A 21201-nucleotide genomic window follows, 5' to 3' on the forward strand; every position below is an offset into this window, starting at 1 on the left:
GAGCCCGACGTGGGACTTGATCCCAGGACTCCAGGATCTCACCCTGGGCCAAAGGCAGGTGCCAAACCACTGAGCCACCCAGGGATCCTCTCAAATAAATAAAATCTTTTGAAGCAGTTTTCTTTTTAACTTATGGACTTGATGTTACTGTTGAGCTAGGAATGGAAAATTGCTCTGAACCTTCTGTTTTCTGGACAAGAATGTATTCCAGATAAACTGGCACTAAGGATACTTTTTTTCCCCACCTCCCCACCCCAGGTTGAATGGAGAAGTAAAATTTCCCCAGACTGTGCAAAACTGTCCACAGCTAGCACTTTGATCTTTGAATTTCCGAATTTTTGGAAAATCTGGATTTTGCTCAGGAATGTATTTTTTGCATACAACTTCTGTCAGTACAAGTTGAAAGTTTTCTCAGTGGACCTTCCAGGTAGATCAAACTAAGGCTGATACTTGGTAACTAGGGAGCGGAAGCTCCGTTACTGACAGCTGAAGTTTGAGAGTGAAAGGCATATAAATAAGGGACAGTCCTTGGCTTGGTCGGGGTGTCCCAGAAGAGAGACTGACTTTGCAGGAATAGTTGATCTTTCAAAGACCAATTCAGATCTTAACTTAAACTTCAACCATAAAATTAAGTGAAGACTTTAGTTTCCTCAGAAACTGTGTCAAGCCCATCAAAGCGGACGGAGTCCAGAGAGAAATGCACGCAGCCAACATGCCCTTCACCTGTAATTGCTTTAATGACTTAGAAGAACTCATTTACAAACGACTGTGTTCAAGGACAGACTTTCAGCCTACAGAAGGGAGTATGGATTCAGCTCACATTGCAGGATGTAGACAAAGAGGCTCCCAACATTGATTTCTGGAAATCCTAAGCTGGCCTGCTGCTTCTCATATTTGGCTAGTTCCTGAAGCCCTTAAAACTAAGATTAAGACCCGGATTCTTCCGAGAACTGGCAAAGATATGCCAGTTGACCTCTCACCTTCTCCCACCACCTCTTATTTGGCCCCACTTACTTTCAAAAGTGAAAACACTGCTTAATTATATGAATCTGTGGCCATTTATACACTCATGAACATCACACGTTTGCGGTTCCTGGAATCCCTGGCCTGTCTGCGGTGAGCACGAAGCAGCCCGGGAAGCTCCTCGCTGGAGGCAGTCACCGCAGCCCTGCCCCTCCGGCGGGGTCCGCAGGGGCAGCCCGGGGCCAGGGCAGGGCAGGGCCAGGGCAGGGCAGGGCAGGGCAGGGCCAGGGCAGGGCAGGGCAGGGCCGCGCTGCTAAGGCACCCGCCAGAGAAGTGGAAACAGAATGCTTATCAAATACTTAAACGTCAAGTACAAAGATTTTAATACAATTATCCAAAATCGCTAATATAAAAATAGTTTCTGCCTCACTGAAAACACTGAGCAAAAAAAAGTGGGTATATATTCTACAATTTTTTTTTAAAGGATTTCTTTTAGAAGCGCTTATCGGCCCCGGTCCTGTGAGGCTCACCCCCTCTTCTCCGCGTGCCCCGCCGCGGGGCGCCGGCGGGCGCGGGTCTGAGCCCGGGACCACGAGGACACCTGTCGGCCCCGGGTCTCCAGCCCCCACCCCCGCCCCCGCCCCGGCCCCGGCCCCGGCCCCGGCCGCCTTCCGGACCGCGCTGTCCCTGAGAGGAACCCGGGCGGCTGCCGAGAGACCCGCCGCGGTGGCGAGCGAGCCCGCCGAGCGCCGAGCGCCGGGGCTGGGACGTCAGGGCCGCGCCGGCCGCTCGCTGGGGCTGGGGCTGGGGCTGGGGCTGGGGCTGGGGCTGGGCGCGGGCGCGGGCGCCTCGCCGGGCCGGCCGGGGACGCAGGTGCAGCCCACCGGCACGCTGACGTACTCCTCCGCGTACACCGCGCGCCCGCCCGCGCACGCCGCCGTCCGCCGCAGGACCACGGTGGGCACGTAGACCGGGGCGCTGCGGAAGCGCGGGTCCTCCTCGCCGAGCGGCCCCGTCAGGCAGCCCCGGCACAGGCAGTAGGCCTCGGGCAGGTACTTCGGGTACCTGGCGGGGTCGTAGGAGATCCTGCGGGGAGAGAGCGGGGCGTCAGCGCAGGCCCCGGGGCTCGGGCTCGGGCTCGGGCCGTCGGCTGGCGGAGCGGAGCTGAGGGGAGCCGAGCGGAGCTGAGGGGAGCCGCCTAGGCCCGTGCTGGGCGCGGGGCCGGGCCGCCGTCCGCGCAGCCCCCGAAGCCTCAGGCTCTGTGCTGATACGCAGGGAGGGAAAACGGACCTGTTCACGCGAGGGACCGAGACTCGTTGGCAGAGCCAAGGCTGGACGGTTAGGTAGGTGCACAGCGCCGGGCGCGGCCTGCGGAGGCGCGGGGCGGGCGGCCTGCGCACCCACCAGCGCCTGAGGCGCCCCGGGCTGTGGGCCCCAAGGCCCCGGATCCGCCTCCCTCCAGACGCCGGGCTCCGCGGCCCCGGGTGGGGGCCATGCCCCAGGGTGCCACCGCAGTGGTCCCCAGGAAGCAGCTGGCCCAGCTGCCGGACAGTGCAGACACTGGCCACCCGGCCTCTGACAGCCGTGAGCGAAGGCAGCAGCGAGACACCTGCCCAGAAGGTCACGAGGTGTCCCTGCGTCCACCATCTGTCGCGGTCCGTGTGCCCTCCTCCATGACTGGGTCGGCGGCCCGGCGGCCTGGGACATGTGAGAAGCCAACGCTGGTTTGAATGTGATCGTCTCCGCCCTCCTCCAAGGCTATTTTCTGGTCAGATGTGAAGAACCAGTGTCCACAACCTACAAAAACGCCCACGATGCCAGGGGCGTCTAGGGCTTGGCCCGGCGGTGTCTCCCTGGGAGAAAGAACAAAGCACCTCCAGACAGGACTCTGCCCTCCGCCACCATCCCCTGCAGTGAGCCAAGAGGTCAACACTGCCTGGTCACTAATGGAGACCCAGGGCTCCCCCTGAACGTCCCCTCGCACAGGGAGGGACCGTCCCCATTTCTCATGGAATTGCCGTGACCCCAAATTCTCATTTCCATGAATCTCCCCCACTTAAAACACATGCAATCAATCCTCTTACGAGTGTTTCTTTTTCTTCTGGAGCTGAATCTTAGGAACCCTAAACCCTAAATTCTCAGAGTCAGAAGTCAGAACTGCTAACCTGTCAAGCAACACACAGACATTTGTAGATGCACAACGTGCCAAGCCCTAGGGGGCCCCCAAAAGTGCTGTGCCGGTGGGAGCCTATGATATAAATTTTTTTTCAAGATTTTATTTATTTATTCATGAGAGACACACAGAGAGAGAGAGGCAGAGACACAGGCAGAGGGAGAAGCAGGCTCCGTGCAGGGAGCCCGATGCGGGACTCCATCCCGGGTCCCAGGATCACGCCCTGGGCCAAAGGCAGGTGCTAAACCACTGAGCCACCCAGGGATCCCCCTGATATAAATTTTAAAAAATGAGGTGTGCCTAAAGGTTTTAACAGCCAAGAAGTTGAGGTATGTATGCTTTCTCATCCAGGTTCCTGTTAAGGCATGCTCTGACGGCAGAGTGTGTCTCCACAGGGAGGGGCAGCGGCCTGGGCTGGCCTGTCCCTCAGGAGGAAACCCCTCTCATAGGTTCTCTTGTAGGTCCTCACTGCTAATGACTAAAACTCACCCACAGGGTGAAGAAATTTCCAGTTAAGTATGTTTGGACCGTCCAGTTAAAGAATGGGAAGTAGGGGACTTGGGAAAGGTAGGGGGCAGGGGAGCAAGCAGTGCTTGGGGTGTCCAAGAACACAGCTGAGGGATGGACAGATGCGCGGTGCTGACTGGGGCAGCTGTGGCCGGGTGGGGGTGGGGAGGCAGAAGCCGGAGGGGCTTGCAGCATGGGAGTGACAGGGCTGTTCCAGGACGGGCCAAGACACTTCTCTCCTGAGGAGCTCATGTCAAGAGGCCGGTGCTAACCCTCGGCGGCAGGGAGGGTGGGTGGCTGCAGAGGCGTAAGGGAAGTTCATGGTGTCTTTTTCTGTTTGGATCCAACATCTTTAGACATTAGTGGACTAAAGCATGATGGGGGGGGCGGGGAGTCGAGAAATAGTTATCTTCACGCAGCAACAAATGTACTCACCGCCAAAAACAGGCCATTTACACAGTATGAAAGAACTCAGGAAGCCGAGCCTCTCAGAGCGCAGAGCTGGGGTCCCCCCAACCCCCAGGCACTGCGGCGGGGGAGATGGGTAACACCGGCCCATGTGGGCGGAAAGGAGGCCAGGGAGGCCAGGAGCCGGCAGTTAAGCTAGAGGACGGAGCTTAGCTTGCCACTTGGGCGCTCAAAGCCAAGAGGGACGTGTGCACACACCCCGCCGCTGTCTGAATGTGCGCGGGGAGGTCAGAGTCTGCGGGGACTCCACAGCTGCCCGCGGCGGGACCAGAAGGATGGGAGTAGCAGGGGGCGGAGCTAGAAGGCCTGCGGTGGGGGGCGGTCCCCGCGGGGCTGGAGCGCTCGGCCCAGACCCTGCACCTCCCTTCTCGCTGCCGTACTTCCAGGGCAGAGTCGAGGGTGGAGGCCGATACACCTGTTCTGTGCAAACGAGCAGGGCGGGGTGGGGACCGTCTACACAATGTAAGTCGTAAGTCGTCTCTGAAGCCAAAACACTGAGATGTATACTGATTTTGTCTACTCATCCTTCCCTCCAACATGAACACAAAAAAAGTAGTTGAAAACTATCTTTTAAGTTTCTCATCACTACTTTTTCCTCAGTTCTGCCATGAGGAGCTTTTGGAACACCATGAGCTCTATTCTTGCAAGGGCTCCTAAGGCTGCCCACCCTTACCGTTCCAGCTTTTTCAGCCTCCTCTGTAAAGCCTTGTTCCTACCCCCCAGCTGGGGTACGTGGAGGCAGAGCTGTGAGGGTACAAGTCAGGACAAATCCAGACTCCTCTGCTTTGCCTCCAAAGGCCTCCACAGCGTGGTCCCTACACATACCTTTCGGGCGTTCCTTCACTGTCTCCTCCGAGCGTCCTCGCCTCCAGGCATCCAAGATGCCCTCTCCCCAAGACCAATATCAAATCTCGCTGTATTTTAAGGTCCAATTCAAATCATTAAGAGTTTTCAGATTTCCTTAGTCAAATTGATCCTCTTCATCCCCCATATCCTCGTAACAGTTGGTGCCCATGAGATAGAGCGTCACTGGTTCTGTGTTCCCCTTGGAGGGAGGATTCAGGATGGTACTTTTACTCAACCTTGTGCCCTAACAGAGTAAGGGTTCGGAAGATGGTGAGCTGTGACAATGAGTCTAGGCTGCCCAGCTCCCTGTCCTTCACATCCCTATGTTCATATAAGGCCCTAACTTAAAGTTTGAAGGGAAAGGAATTTATACTATCCCCAGCCGCCTTCAGTATTTATTCAGCAACATCTGAGTGGCAGTGATGTTTCAGGCAATGAGGATAGAGATGAAACACAGACCTACCATCCAAGGACTCACCATCTGGGGGGATGAATGTACAAACACCAGAGAGTTCATCCAGCTGTGGCAGCTAGGGAGGCTTCCTGGCAGAGGTGGTTCCTGGGGGGATTGGTCCAGATGAGGAAGGGAGAAGGGGCAGTTCAGGGGGAAGGCAGATCCCAGAGCCTACAGAATAGCATCAGGAACTGCGGCACAGGAGGGGCGCCATGAGATGAGGCTAAGGGCAATGTGTGGAGGCTGGGTCAAATTCAGGTAGGGAAATTGGATTTAACCCTGAGGGCAATGGGGAGGATGTTAAAAAGGGAAGTGACCCAATCAGATGGAATTTTAGAACTCTAGACTACAGAGTAGAAGATGGTCTGGAGTCTAAGAGCTACTACTAGCTGAAGGTGGAGATTTTTAAGTTATATAAGGTCATTCGGAGAAGTGTATGGAGAGACACAAAATGAAAGAGAAAACCAACTTTTTTTCTTTTTAAAGATTTATTTATTTTAGAGAAAGATCGTGCATGAGTGAGGGGAGGAGCAGAGGGAGAGGGGGAGAGAGACTCAATCAGACTTCCCACTGAGCATGGGGTTCGGTGTGGGGCTGTACCCTACGACCCCAAGATCAGGACCCGAGCCAAAAATCAAAAGTTGGACGCTTAACCAACTGAGCCATCCAAATGCCTGGGAAAACCAACTTTTAAGGGAGAATATGTCTTATTGTGGAGAGTGACAGAATCAGGAGCGGCATTCCACGAGCCAAGGAAGGCAGAGGGGCTGGCCAAAAACTGGGATTGATTGAGTCAGTTTCCTGGGAATACAGGGTTGGAGGAGCACGTTAAATGGCACTTTGAGGACATAACCAACAGCATACAGGGTGTTGGAAATTCAGCACGTTTGTTCAAGGGGGAAAGGGAGGGAGGGAACCCAAAAGGGCATGGAGTAGAGTGACATGAGCACCAGGCACGGGGCATCGCTGACCTGCCTGACACCTGCTGGCTCAGTGCAGTTGTGAACAGAGCACCTCTTTACTTGCAAGTGTCTCTGTTTGGATGAAAACTTATGGTTGCTTAAAAAACACATCACGCCCAAACGGGGACATTCCACAAACGACTGACCAGTACTCTTCAAAAGTGTCACAATCACAAAAGACAAAGAACTGAGGCACTGTGGTGGACCAAAGGCCACAGAAGGGCCTGACCATCGGGAGGCCGAGTGTCAGCCCCAGGCAGGGGTCCTGGGCAGACAAGGGGTGTGCGCAGGCCTCCTCTGGACGAGGTCTCCAGATTCCAGTGTTGTTACCTACATGTATTTCCCGATCTTGCTAATTCTGCTGAGTTATGATGCTGATATTTGGGGAATCTGGGTAAAGGGTACACAGGAATTCTTTGTGCTAATTTCACAAAGGTTTTTTGTTTGAAACTATTTCAAAATGTAGACTTAAATAATATAACAAAAAACACAGAGAAAGAAATTTTAAAGTTTTAAAAAAACACTTATGAGATAACCAGGGAAATTTGAACCTGATGGATATTAAGAAAGTATTAATTTCCAGGTGTGTTAATGGTATTGTGTGGTTTTATTTAACAGAGTCCTTATCTTTTAGAGATGTACACCAAAAACAGGAGTGTACACAGACACCCACATGAACAGTGCTACATGTTCATGAAGTTACAGAGTGCCCTGGGGATTTGCCAAATGGAAGGATAGTAGTGATCATTAATTCAGCAGAATTTTCAAGCTCCCAAGGCAGGCGCTGGGCAAGGGAATAGCCTGTCCTCCAACGCTCAAGCCAGCTGGTCAGGACAGAGCAACCAACGCATAGCGCACAGACCTCTGCGAACACATGGGTGGCTGAGGCTCCCGCCCCAGGGAGGTCTGAGGTGGGTTTAAAAAGGAGGGCTGAGCTGGATGAAAAAAGGAGCGGGAGGAGGTGCCAAGCAACCTACACCAGGCAGGACAGCAGGGGGCCACAGGGCTGGCCGGGGTAGCAGGAATGACGTGTGTGCACTCTGCCGCCGTGTGCAGGGGGTGCTCAGGAGGACGTGGGAGAGGTGGACAGGAGCCTTGAAGACCAGAGCTGTTTCAGCTTCCAGCTCACGGGAAGCCAAGCGAGGACCGGAGGCACGTAGAGATGTGATCGGTGGACATTTACAAACACCATTCTGATGGTGGCATAGACCCAATTACAGGACAAAATTGGGGCTGAGGCAGGAAGGTCAGGAACAGCCTCTTCAGACTCAGTTTCCTCCTCTGTTACGCTAGTGTGACCTGGGAGCATCCAAGATCCCTCTCAAGTCCAAGTCCCTGGGATTTATCTTTTCTACACACCACAGCAGGCAGGTAAGAATCTCTGCACCAATCCCCATACCATCTGTTAATGATGAATAGAACTGACGTCACTTGGATGCTATGATGGTCAGAAGGCTCATCCGATTAAAAATATCTGCTCAACCCCCACCAGTCTGCCCCCCAGGACTGAAATTTCCACTGTCACAGTGACACCTGTGGGCTAAGGCTTTATGACAAAGAGACATCTGCCTACCCCCACCTCTGCCTCGTACGTGGCACATGATAAAAAGGCTTAAGGACTGATAGTTTTCATATTATGGTTTTATGACCAGGAGGTTTCTCTTAAAACAGAATTGCATGGGGACGCCTGGGTGGCTCAGCGGCTGGGCATCTGCCTTTGGCTCAGGGCGTGACCCCGGGGTCCTGGGATCCAATCCCACATCAGGCTCCCTGCATGGAGCTTGCTTCTCCCTCTGTGTCTCTGCCTCTCTCTGTCTCTCATGAATAAATAAAATCTTAAAAACAAAATAAAGAAAAACACAGAAATGTGCTACCAAGGGGAGGAGGGAGGATATAGTGCAGATCATAGCCCAGACACCCGTATGGTGGGTTATCAATGCCAGGAGGGACCATGGTAGACAGCACAGGACAGACACATTCTGAAGGACACTGGTTGTGGGAGGTGGGGAGGAGATCAGGAGAGAGGTCTGAAAGCCTAGGGACAGCCAGGGGACAGACACAAAGCTAAAGCCTGTCACCCCAACCTCCTGCCTTAAGAGTCTGAGGACATTTTCAGCCTGGAGGGCTTTCTGGTTACAAGAATGAGACCTCAAGGATCTCCAGCAGGGATCCTCTTCTCTTACCAAACATGGAAATGCAATCGAGTAAGAATCCTGCACGGCTGTCTCGCCTCCTTGTGAGCAATAATTCTGTTGTCTCTATGTTTTCTGCATGTTGCTCTGTGGAAGGTTGGCACCGGGACACACTTGAATCAAACCAAGTTTTCCTTTCTGATGGGATCCAAAAGTGTCCCTGGGGCCACGTGTGAAGCTTGGCTTGACTGAGTGACAGCTGGTTCAGCTTAATCCAAGAACAAAGGACAAGTCCTCCAGGGATGATTAGAGGTGATGGAAACTGAGCTGTGAGAGGAATGTGAGTGACAGCCGAGACGGAAAAGAGCACTGCCCCAGGGAGCCTGAACGTGGTAGGAAACAATTCGAAGCGGTTCCCGAGGACTGCCACCTGGAGAACAATGAGTCACATTCCAGTGGGCAGGGCTGAGGCCACCTGATGCGCTCTGTCCGCTGCCCAAGTATAGCTGTGGTATCTACTGGCACAGGGTCCCCACATGGCTCACCTTCCTGCTTTGCAAAACATACAATTATTTTGATCTCAAGACAACAAAGGATAAGTATGACTGTTTCGCAGCCATTCTAAGACCCTGAACCCAGGAACAACGTTGGGGACGGTGCCTTCTCCAGTTCAGACTGGAGACCCACCAGGACAGAAGCAGTTAAGTGGAAACAGATCTGCCTCAGGAGTCACGGTTGGCCAGGACTCAAGGTCAATGAGTTCAACTCATCAATTACTTTTTAAAAAGGGCAGAATGGAGTTAATAAGAGTCTTGAGCATAAAATTTCAATCCAGTTTAGTTACCAACAAGTGCCAGTGGGCAGATCACGGCCTCTGCCTGCTTCTCTGAGGTGAAGGGGATGATCTGATGACCAGGCTAACTCCTTCAGCTTCTTTATGGCGGGACGCTAATGTGATGTGTTGTTTTTGTTTTTGTTTTTTTAATCAATGTTTTCTGCCTTGAAAGGACAGCTGTCATCCATTGATTTTCCGAGATACTAGAGAATTCCCTGAATTAATCTATAAAGTGCAGTTCTAAGCAAAATCCCAGTAGAGTTTTTGCAGAACTTGGCAAGCTGATCCTAAAATTCGTAGAGAGAGAAAAAGTCCAAGAATACTCAAGACGATGTTGAAAAGGAAGGAGGGGGCCCCACTTTCCCAGAGATCAAGACCTTCTGAAACTGTGGTAAGACTAAAACATCTGGCAGCTCTCTGGGGAAACTGAGGATAACCAGTTTCCCTTCCTAAGAGCTAAAATTCCTCTGAAGAATACTGGTCTTTTTGTCCAGGAGGTGGGCAATAAAGAGAAGGCATAAACAAGATTTCCAAACTGTGCTTTTCAGGCCCCCTGTGTAAGAACCAAGTGGGAGTCACAAGCTGCCCGAGAGATCTGTCCTGCTCACTCGAAGTGGGCACACCTGATGGGCAGCGGAGGCCCGGTCCACGGCACAGTTGGCAACGAAGTCAGCAATACCTCCGAAAGGTGGTTAGCCACTCTCGGATTGGCTCAGTGGATAGCAACAACTGGATGCTTGCATTTTCCCTGGTACACCCACAGGTCATGAGTCTACCAGTGCGGGAGTCCCTACGCTGAGAAACGTAACTAGGCCACTGCCACCCAAACGAGCAACTGGCATTGCAGGGAGGATGGTGTGTGGATCTCAGGTGGAGGCACACAAATGAGCTTTCACAACTAGTGATCACTATTCCCCCACCGTGGAGACTCCGAATTCATGGTTCTGGCGTGGGGCCAGGACATTGGGGTTTTTTCAAGCTCCCCTGATAATTCTAACATGGGGCCCTGGTAGAGGCCATTAGGTCTCCAGATCTGAGAGGGAGAATAAGTCACTGAGATGAGGTTTGTGTAACCTTCCAACCTCTTTTTCCCTTTGGAACCAGCCCCACAGCTGGGAGGGGGATGGTTATGAGACTATGGGGGATAGAATGGTGCGTGAGGAGGCCCAGGGCCGGCCAGGGAGTAGCCAGGGTCATGAAGACCGTTTCCCTCTGCTGGAAAGCTGGAGCCAGCAGCCCCAGCGGCTCCACCCTCTCTCCATTCCCTAGGGCGCGAGAGAGCCAAGATCTTCAATACATGCTGCCAAGGAGCTCTGAAAAATGCTCCTCTGGCCCCCACAAGAAAACATCAGTTGTGCATTTCTCCTGAAAGAGGACATGGAAAAATCAGCCTCGGGGAGCAAAGTCTGACCTGGCACAGATGCCCTGGAGTCAGAGCCCCGGCGGATTTCACCTGGCCCTCTTCACCAGCCAAGGAGAGCTAGGGGTCAGCTCTACCCCCGCGTGGGGACCGAGGCTGACTTTGGTGTGATCCTGAACTTGGCATCAAGGTCAGCCCTGAAGGCGAGCCAGTGAGGCCAGCTCCAGAACTGACCGGGCTCTCCTGCCAGCCGCGCTGGCTCTGGGCTACTGGGAACCAGCAAGGACTCAGCCTGTCTGTCCTCTCCCTTTACTGGGAAGGAAACCGAGGCACCGACAGGGTGAGGGGCTTGTCCAGTCTCCCCCACTCACCTGGCTTAGTCCCACCCACTGCCCCACCCTCGCAGCCACGTGGTGAGTCAGCTCTGCAGTTGGGGATATTTAGCAGTTAGCCAGATGCTTGGTAAGTGCTAAATCTACAACCAGGAAACCCACAGATACCATGTAAAATCTGTTCTGGAAGATAAGGCAAGACTGGAGAGAGACAAATGGCTTGGAAAAGAATTTGAAAGATAATTTAGAAAAAAAGCTTTCCCAGAGGGAAAGAGAGAAAGAAATTCGAATGAGGGCCAGAATTTCTCAAAGGGTTTTATTCTTTTGTCATGGCAAATGCCACACATTCAGTGCAGCTGGGAAATACCGCTTCAAAGGGAAAACATAGCTCATGCCCACGGGGTGGCTTAACTATCTGTCCAGGGGAAGCTGCAGAATTTGCGTTCAAAGCCATCTTTGATGTGTCCGTCCTTGGGGCAGGCGGGGAGCGCCTGTGTGCACCAAGGGTGGAGCTCACCTTGATCTGAAATGAACCAGCTGTTGCCATACGTTGGTTATGAGAATTCATATCAAAACATTAGGCCAGAGTCTTTATTTAATTCTGGAAGTGTCCTTGGTAGATTATTTTTGCTTTGACCTCGTTAATCTAGTGAGCAATGTACTCATTACCATCCTTCAAAATCTTCATGTGTCCTTTCTGGAAGACAGACACCATAAGGAATTTCACTTGGTGGTATGTGTGTTCCTTCCAGGACTTGGCACGGTTCTTCAGTTGGTATTAAGAGTACAAACATTCTATTCAGGTGAGGAAATTTGGGAGAGTGGGTGACGATGGAATGAAATAGTATCATCATCCCTGGTTACTCTAAGAATGCCAAAGTAAAACCCGGGCAGATGAGAATAACTATCAAAGCAAAACGAACGTATCTATTTTCAGAAAGAGAGACTTTAATCCCATGACAATGCTCCATGACAATGCTCTTATTTTTACTCTGTGAAACAGTGATAGGTGCAGGAGAGCCTGCTAGATTGAGTGGCTCAGAGAAAATAAATCCACATAGTACTTTGGTCAGTTAAAGGTCACTTATCCATACAAAGTTTTTTGGGGCTGGGGCGCCTGGATGGCTCAGTGGGTTGAGCATCTGCCTTTGGCTCAGGTCATGACCCTGGGGGTCCTGGGATCTAACTCCCCACCCCCAGTCGGGCTCCTGGCTCAGTGGAGGGTCTGCTTCTCCCTCTCCTTCTGCACCCCCTCCCCTGCTAGTGCACGTGCTCTCTCTCAAAATCTTTTTTTAAAGATTCATTTGGTTTGTGGTTCAGTGTGTTTAATGCTACGAGGAACCTGACAGTGGCTTGAGAGGTTGAGAAGTTTTTGTCTTTCAAGGTGGCTTGGTTGCAAAATTGCTAAGCTTGCCAAAAGGCAAGGAGAATCTTTATTTTTCATTGCAAATGTGCCTCTATCCAGTAATGACTTTGACCCTGAAGCCCCAACAAAGAAAGTCAAGGGTCACCCAGGGTGAATGAAGACCCTACTTGTCCTGTTTAAGGCTATATGCTTGTTTACTTAACCTCTCATCTTCTGTCTTGGCATGCTTTACTTTCTTTTTCTTTTTTTTAAAAGATTTTATTTATTTATTTATTAGAGAGAAAGAGAGGCAGAAACACAGGCAGTGGGAGAAGCAGGCTCCACGCAGGGAGCCTGATGTGGGACTTGATCCCGGGTCTCCAGGATCACACCCTGGGCCGAAGGCGGCGCTAAATCGCTGAGCCACCAGGGCTGCCCTTGGCATGCTTTTTTCTTTTTCTTTTTTTCTTTTCTTTTTTTTTTTTAAGATTTATTTATTTATGATAGACACAGAGAGAAAGAGAGAGGCAGAGACACAGGAGGAGGGAGAAGCAGGCTCCATGCTGGGAGCCCGACGTGGGACTTGATCCCAGGACTCCAGGATCGCACCCTGGGCCAAAGGCAGGCGCTAAACCACCGAGCCACCCAGGGATCCCCCTTGGCATGCTTTTCAAACCAAAGATCTACATCACCTGTTCTCTTGTTCTTTCTCCTACCCCTCCAGAATCCTGAGGCTAGACAAAGGTAAAGTCCATGAATGACATCTTCTCTCACTGAATGCAGAAATGATTTGGAAAGAAGCACAGTAGTTTTAATGGTGATGAAATCCTTAGTTTCTGACAAGGAGCTGCCGTCTCTTTGGACATAGTTAAGTTCAAGCACATGAATTCCCCTGGACAATATTATACTCATCACAACCTCTGTCACATATGGTTGTATAGGTTGTGCACTGCACAAGGGAGACACGTCTGAGGAAGTGTTACATTACAGATACCATAGATTTGGTACTTATAACAGTGATAAAAATAATTTTTCAGAAGATGGCAGTAAAGTATCTTGCTCTAAGAAATATCAATACATTATGACAATTTTCTGCAGATGGAAATATAAGTGTCTCGAGGAAGAAGTGCTGTTTAAAAACGCATAGAGGCATGAATTTGATGATCACTTGCACAAATTTGATGATCACTTAGTCCTGCATAAAATCAAATCTCTGTTATTAGTGAAAGTGAAACCGTGCAGTTTAATAGGTAAAGAAAAGGAAAAAGAATTACCAATGATATATATTGAAATTCTAGCTTCCAAAATGCTCTTTTGTTAAAATAGTGATATCATTATACTATATGAGATATATAGTATAAATAATATAGTGTAAGTCAAGCTGCCCTAGGCCTCATGGGAGTGTGGGTACAAACGTGATTGGTGTAAACAGAGAGGAATATCTTTCTGTTTCCTCAAAAGTCTCCCCAATGCATACAAACTGTCTTCTATCTTTGGTTCCCTCAAAAGAAAATATATAAAAACTGTGATGTTAAAGAAGAAAAGGTGGCACAGAAAAAAATCCCTAATTCAGTTTGTGACATGTTTAAATCATTTTGTCGTCCTTCAGAACTGTGGTCTTTCTGGTACGTCAGCTCAACCGCTGAGCCACCTAGGTGCCCCAATAAAAAATGTTTTCAGGATCCCTGGGTGGCTCAGTGGTTGAGCGCCTGCCTTCAGTCCAGGGCCTGATCCTGGAGTCCCAGGATCGAGTCCCAGGATCGAGTCCCAGGATGGAGTCCCACGTCGGGCTTCCTGCATGGAGCCTGCTTCTCCCTCTGCCTGAGTCTCTGCCTCTCTCTCTGTGACTCTAATGAATAAATAAATAAAATCTTAATAAAAAAAAACTTAAAAAAAATAGTGTTTTCTTGGGGGAGTGTGTGTACCAACATTTCTTAAACAAACTGCTTTGAACCGTGAGTGTCTCCCTTTCTAAGACCTGGGTTTGCCGCCGAGCAGCGCCTCCGCCAGCCCTGCGAGCGGTACCTGGAGAGCGGCCAGGGCAGGCCGGCGCCGCCTGGGCCCTGCCCCCTCGGCCCCCTCGGCCCCCTCGGCCCCCTCGGCCCCCTCGGCCGCCTCCCCAGCCCTCCTGTCCCGAACCCAACGCCGAGCACCGCGCCGCCGGGACAAAGAGCCGCTCCTCCACCGCGTACAGACAGTCCTTGAAGGCAGACACGCTGTCCTAGTTGTGGCTCTGAAGCAGGGACCCAGGAAAGAGTGAACGAAGGAGAATGACAGACCGGGAAGGACGCGCCGAGTCCCAAAGGTCCCGCGGGCCGGGGAGAGGGCGGCCGGCGCGGTGCTGCCCCCTGTCGGCCGCGGCGGCCCCGCGCAGGTGCAGCGCCCGCCCCGCCCCGCCCCGCCCCGCCCCGCCCCGCGAGGGGGCTGCAGGCGGCGCAGTCCCCGCGCGGCCCCGGAGGGGGGGGGCGCCCTGTTCCCGGGCCGGGGACACACACGTGCAGGTGCCGCCGCGCAGGGGGCATTTGAAAGAAGGGCACTATGTAAAAGGGGGCCCGGCGCGGCGGAGAGGACTCCCGGATGCGCGCTCGCCTCCTCCAGGACGCAAGCTGAAGGATGCCCGGCCGCGGGGGGTGCGGTGAGCCGCGGGGCGGCGTCCCGAGGGCCCTCCCGGCGGTGTGCGCAGCGGGGGCCCGGGGGGCGGGGCCTGGGCCAGCTCCACCGAGGGGCAGCGGACGCTGATGCAGAAATACCCCTTTTAGATCAACCTTTCCTGACGAAAACCTTTCCACTAAATATCCGACGAGCGGTTTACCGAACCCTGAAGGTCGTCCCCAGAGATGGGCATCGCGGGTCAGGCCCGGGGGCAGCGCCGACCTTGCCTGACTCCACAGGAGCCAGAAGCTGCAGCTGCCGCTGGGGCCCCCGCCCCTAAAAAGTCAACCGCTGGGTCGCCTGGGTGGCTCGGGGGTTGAGCATCTGCCTTCGGCCCAGGGCGCGATCCCGGGTCCTGGGATCGAGTCCCTGCAGGGAGCCTGCTTCTCCCTCTGTCTGTGTCTCTGCCCCTCTCTCTGTGTCTCTCATGAATAAATAAATAAAATCTTTAAAAAGAAAAAGTCACCTGCTGAAGGTTCTGGCTATAGGGACTGGTCCCCACTTGGGTTCTACGTTGGGGCTGGTGGCTCTGGGGCTAACCCTGTTGGCCCCGGTGGCCGTCCCCCTGCTGAGGCACCCCCTCCACCGGCTCCTCCGTCCACAATTTAAGTCACTCCCCTGTCCCATGCCCTGTCCTCTCTTCTCATTCCCTGTCCTGTTACTTCTTCCTTGCATCTATTCCCTTGCTGTTCTTGATACCCCATGGAGTTGTTTATTGCAAAATCAGTTGAGGTGTAGTCTCATAAATTCACAGGAGGAAAGGAGTTATATAGGAAAGTAACAAAGCCTAAAATTAAATTGTTGTGCATTAGTCATAGCCTAGAGAAAATTTATCTTTAGCTCATGACCCAAAATTGAAAAATATAAACAATTTAAAAATTACTTAGAGTATTGGTAGGTGTTTATCTTTGGGGTTCCAACGTAGGTGAGTGATGTGTACCTTTAAACTTTAATAAACCTCAGTGGTCTTACAATATATTTCTTACTATGCCAATTTGGCTTAATGAGCAATTGCATTGATTTTATTTTTGGCATTTTTGTCTCTAAAGCTTAAGGGAAACAAACATGATGCCACAAAGTAAATGAGAAAATAATTTTATATTCTGGGAGTTGAATGCTGCTTTTCTACTAGCATGAAAGTCGGGAGCACGGGCTAGACGAGTCCGAGATCTGGGATGAGGTCCTGGCTCTACCTTGTAACGCCTGTCCCTGGGCCCAATTCCTCCCTGTCTCCAGGCTCCTCGTCGTGTCACAGCCTGGCTGGGAGGGCACAGGGCGCCCGGAAAACTGCAGCGCCTCTGCCGGCAGCCCCACGGCCTGGGAGAGCAAACCATCCTCTTCAGACCGTGCTCTGGGAGAACCAAAGGCTGCTCTTACCTGCTGAGTTTCGGGTCTTCACTATCTGCCTTCTCCTCATGGTTGGGGAATTTCCCTTTCTGCTCCCAATTTAAAAATTAAGACGTTTTTGAAATAAATAACACGGGCACATGGTTGAAAATTCAAAAGGTACAAAGGAGTGGAAAGGAAGACCTTCCTGCTCCGTCCCCAGCCTTCAGCTCCCCTACTGACAGGCAGGGTGGTACCACGTCCACAGATGCCCCTAAGTGTGTGGGGTGGGGTGTGCACGCATTTAAAAATAACATATGTGTATGTTATGTAATAGCTTCTCTTCGGCAGCCTGCACGCCGCGCTGCACCTTGCCTGGTGTCCCTCTACGTCTGTGATGGGCTCTTCTCCTCAGGCAGGGTTAGGGCTGCCCCATTCCTTTTCTGGCTGTTTGATGGCATTTTATTGAACATGCTGGGGTGGTGTCCAAGCCCTGTACTACCGCGATGGACACGCTTGTCCCTACAGCATTTGGGACCCAGGCAAGTGTGGCTGGAGGAGAAAACCAGCAACCGAGATTCCTACCCTCTGCGGTGTGAGAATGCTGCTTTCCTCACTCCCTTGCCAACAGAGCCTGATGGGTACTCCCCCCCCCGCCCCCCAAGGAAAGGCTTCTCAGCATCCTTTTAATATGCATGTCACTTTAGGGTGCCTGGAGCTGGGCATTTCACATGAGTGAGGCATTTGACTCTCCTTCCCCAGGAACTACCCACAGCCTTTGTTCCTGGTTTATTATGTCTTTTTCTTATTGATTTGTAGGAGCTCTTTAGGAAATGAGCCCTTTGTGACAAGGGTTGCAAATATTTTCTCCCAGTAAGCCCTTGTATTTTTCTAATTTTATTTTATTATTTTGCCAAGAAGAAATGGCATATAATTGTGTAGCTGAATTTAACAGTCTTGTTTTCTTATGGCTTTGGGGGTCTGCAAGCTACTAAATAGGCCTCTCCACTCTGAGACTGTAAATATAATTGACTGTATTTCTTATGTGTTTGTGGTTTTATTTTTACATTTAAATCTGCATCATTTGGAATTTATTTGTATGTTTTTCCAGCTGGTTTCTCAGTTGTCCCAACACTATTTATTGAATGACCCATCTCTCCCTTAAAAGTATGAAAAGCCACTTTATAATCCAAATTTCTATTTGAATCCTGTCCTATCCTTTCTGTGCCATGCAGTATTTCTGACTGGCAGTCTGTTTCCCCATCCGTTTTCCTTAGGAGTTCTCAGTTTTTAGCCTTACATACTACTTCTGATTCCACACTGACAGTTGCACAGGTGAGCATACTCTCCCCTCCCCAGGCTGCACGGGTCCCACAGTGGCACCACTAAGAAACCAACCCTGTCCTTCTAGACACCTCTTGTAGAAGAGGTTTTGAGCTTCTACCTGCAATGCTTTTTCCAGTCTTCCAATTACTCAGGAGGTAGTAAGAAGTGACCAGAAGCCAGGTGAGCAGAGAGGCGGTCTCCTGGTGGGAGAAGGCAGGGCCAGCTCTGGCACCCAGCAATCTGGAGTCCTGACCTAGTGCCCATCCCTAGAAGACCATCCTTTCTTCAGAGAGTGTAAGCCTCCATTGGCTCACTGGGGGAGCAACTGCATCAGTGTTGTTAAATAATAAGAAAGGTAATCAGATGATACCATCCGCCACCCGATTCAGATGTAGCTCAGGTCCCAGGCCCCACAAAGGCTCCACGAGCAGACTTGGGCAGCCCAGGCAGGACCGCTATCTGTTATGTGTTGTTCTTGCCCATGACCTCTCTTAGCCATTCCCTCTTCCTTGCTGCCCTTGGATCGTTCCTAGGAGACACAGGTAAGGTAGTAGGGGCAACCCAACTCAACTCACTACGCAGCATCCTAGGGCTGACAACTCCTGCCTGGTACTTCAGCCCCAGTCGTTCTTCTGAGACCACACTTCCAGGCCAAGTTGATAATTTATACCTGTGCTCCTCTTAGGCACATAAAACTCCTTGAATTTACTTCCCTCCAAAAAACTCACTCCTCATTCAGTTTCTCCATTTTGCTTAAATACTGTCAACAATCCAAGCCAGAAACATGGGAGATGCCCAACTGGAGGTCTTGAAAAATCACTTCTGTGTGTTCTTCTGCTTTCAGCCCACAGCCTAGTCTGGGAGGCATCCATTTGCCAGGAGAGCTTAGAATTCATTAAATAAAGATGTAGACATTGCAGCTTCTGTCTGGAGAAGCCAAGCCGCTATTTTGAGAGATATTCCAAGTTTCTTTAATGCTATTTAGCGTATCAAAGGTATAACATGAGGTTGGAGGAAGAAGGATAATATAAAATCCCACCCTTTTGGACTCTGGGAATGATAGGAAGAGGGAAAGCCAGAGAATGAAGCCACCAGAATGAACGGTTCAACATGTGGGTCCTGAGGGCATCAGATGAATGAAGAGAAAATGAAAGCAGGAGGGTGCTCTGGGCCTGACTTCCAGGGTGGGAGGGAGCTCAGCCACAAGTGAACTTGGTCCTCTGCAGAGCAGCCAGGCGCAGGGAGACCCCCACCCAGCAGGTGGAGGCTTGGATAAGCCCAGATTGGTTTTTGACAAAATCATTACATTTTCTCTGCACCTCTTCATAGCAGCGTGGACTGAAGCCTTAAGCCGTTACTCATTTTATGCCCTCCCCTCCCTCACTCCCACATATAAACATCATCCACTAAATCCTGTCACTTTAACTTCTTTAAGTAATATCTTTCAAACTGATCCTAGTCTCACTTTTTCCACTTCCACTGCCTGAGTGCAGACCCTAATTGCTTTTTGCGGGAAGAATGACTGCATGCACTGCATGTCCTGTATCTCCTCTCGGATCTGTCCCTCAACACAAAGTGGTCACATGATTTTCTTTATCAAAAAACGTCCTGCAGGATACACTTCAAATCTGTGGCATTGCTTTTAAGGCCAAATCTAGTTTCTGGTCCCCTCTGTAGGCTCCTCTCTTGCCACCCCCAGCCACACAGAAACACACCAGCGCTTGTGATTCTTTGGTCTCCTCCCCCTTGTCATATGCCACCCCTTCCCTCTGAACCACCCTTGTCCTGTTCTTTCACTGAGGGCTTTTCCACATCTTTGGCAGCAAGGGCTCCCTCCTTGTACAGCTAACTGTGAGCCCCTTGAGGGTGATGACACCCTGCAGTAACAGCAGGGAAGGGGACAGTCTCCAGCCACACTCTTCCCTACCCAAGCCCCAGAACACCCCAGACTACCTGCTTTGCATGTTGTTCCTTTCTTCTGAGATGACCTCGTCTCCAGGCCCATCTCAGAATTATGGCCATTCTCCAAAATACATCTCAGATGCCATTTTGATCCCTCTCACCGCTTTACACTATCAACACACTAAAGTTTCGTGTCACATCGTGTTCTGCCTTGATAACTGGGTTTCCTTCTCAATTATCTCCACGCGTCCCTTAAACGATAAGCTCAGAGGATGGGCTTCGGAGGGTTTAACTCTCAGCAGTGTCTGGACCACCACCCAGGCACTCAAGACATGTCCGCGGGCTGCCACATGAGCGCCTCGCAGGCCTCCTGTACGAAGTCCTGTAAAACTTACTGAAGGCCCACTCACTCGTCTTGGTCCCTCGTGGAACCCACTGGATCGTAACCCTGGCAAGGAACAGGCACCAAGAAACATCTGCTCCAGTGGAACAGTGAAAGGGTAATAACGGGAGGCAGGTTTCCTTCAAGGGAGGCGAGGAGACGTTTGTCTCCGCGCTTGCTCCGCCCTCCCCACCTGTCCCCCGCCGCTCCACCTGTCCGGCTCCGGGCTCCTCCCCGGCCCCGCCCCCGCCCCGCCCGCGCGGCCCTGCGCCCCGCCCCGCCCCGCCGCGCCCCGCCGCGCCCCGCCCCGCCCCGCCGCTCACCTGTAGGCCCAGGGCGACACGCTGCGCAGGTTGGTGGGCGGCCGGAAGCGCCGGTCGCCGGGCCTGCCCCCTGCCGGGCAGCTCGCGTTGCGCGCCTGCTCGCGCGGCCCCAGCTGCAGCGTGTGGTGGAAGGCGCCCAGCACGCCCGCCGCCAGCCGCCCGTACAGCTGCTCCAGGAGCTCCTCGGGCCGGTCGGCGCAGCCCCGCGGCCGCGCAGGCCGTCTGCTGGCCCTCGGGGCGCCCGCGGCCCGGCCCAGCGCCAGCGCGAGCAGGACGCCGAGCACCAGCATCCAGACCTGCGAGACAGGCCGCGCTCAGCGTCCGCGCGGCGGAGGAGCCCGCGCCCCCCGCCCCCGCCCCCCGCGCGCCGCGGGACCGTGAGGCCGTGAGGCCGGCCCGGAGGATGGGCGCGGACCAGACGGGCCCCCGAGCGCCGCCGCCGCCCGCCCGCCGCCCGCGGGGGCCCCGGGACCCCGCCCTGCGCCGGCCCGCGCGCCCCGGGCCGCCGCCGCCGCCGCCGCCCCGAGCCGGGGGCCGCGCGGGGGGCGGCTGCGGGGTGCGCGTGTGCGTGTGCCTGCCGGGCTGCTGCGCGCTGGGCTGCGAGTGCCTGTGACGGCCGTCCGCGCCGCTTACCCCCGCGCGCGCCATCCCCGCCGCCGCCTCGCCGCGCCGCGCCGCGCCGCCCCGGCCGGTCCGCCCCGCAGACTCACGCCCCCACGCCCGCGTCATCCGCCCGCCCCCCCGCGGGGCTGCGCGGCCCAGGAGGGGCGGCGCGGGGTCTCGGCGCGCACGGCCCCGGGTGCCGGCCGGCCCCGCGGCGCGCGGCTCCCTCGGCGCTGCCCGCCCCGCGTCGTCGCCGGGACTGGAGCGCGGCGGCCCCGGCACGGAGAGCGCCCGGCCGTGAGCCCGGCCT

The 21201-nt window shown here is 53.1% G+C and overlaps 1 protein-coding gene and 2 long non-coding RNA genes across 4 annotated transcripts; 2 read left to right on the forward strand and 1 right to left on the reverse strand.

Annotated features, from left to right (window-relative positions):
* Nucleotides 1-1693: 1693 nt before the first annotated feature.
* IL17D (interleukin 17D) lies at nt 1694-20666 on the reverse strand. Of its 2 annotated transcripts, XM_049101409.1 has the most exons (3): nt 20289-20661; nt 2573-2816; nt 1916-2049 (listed from the first exon to the last, which is right to left on the reverse strand). In XM_049101409.1, the coding sequence occupies exons 1-2, from the start codon at nt 20576-20578 to the stop codon at nt 2585-2587; spliced, it is 522 nt and encodes a 173-aa protein (XP_048957366.1). In that variant the 5' UTR covers nt 20579-20661; the 3' UTR covers nt 1916-2049; nt 2573-2584. The 2 variants fall into 2 exon arrangements, with proteins under 2 accessions (XP_035572529.1, XP_048957366.1); XM_035716636.2 differs by lacking the exon at nt 2573-2816 and having other exon boundaries at nt 1694-2049; nt 20289-20666.
* LOC112669554 (uncharacterized) lies at nt 2013-3038 on the forward strand. The gene is made up of 2 exons (XR_003142354.3): nt 2013-2306; nt 2721-3038. It is a non-coding gene; the product is annotated as an uncharacterized LOC112669554 (long non-coding RNA).
* LOC125753672 (uncharacterized) lies at nt 14790-15490 on the forward strand. Its single transcript, XR_007406034.1, has 2 exons — nt 14790-15012; nt 15137-15490. It is a non-coding gene; the product is annotated as an uncharacterized LOC125753672 (long non-coding RNA).
* Nucleotides 20667-21201: the final 535 nt, after the last annotated feature.

The sequence above is a fragment of the Canis lupus genome, chromosome 25 (assembly GCF_003254725.2).
Source record: "Canis lupus dingo isolate Sandy chromosome 25, ASM325472v2, whole genome shotgun sequence".
NCBI classification, from domain to species: Eukaryota; Metazoa; Chordata; class Mammalia; order Carnivora; family Canidae; genus Canis; species Canis lupus.

What these genes read in the sequence shown, in the direction of transcription:
- IL17D (XM_035716636.2), bottom strand. Translation starts at nt 20,578, where the DNA reads ATGCTGGTGCTCGGCGTCCTGCTCGCGCTGGCGCTGGGCCGGGCCGCG. An exon ending in GTGTCGCCCTGGGCCTACAG is followed by an intron (nt 2,050 to 20,288) that starts GTGAGCGGCGGG and finishes CTCTCCCCGCAG; the next exon opens with GATCTCCTACGACCCCGCCA.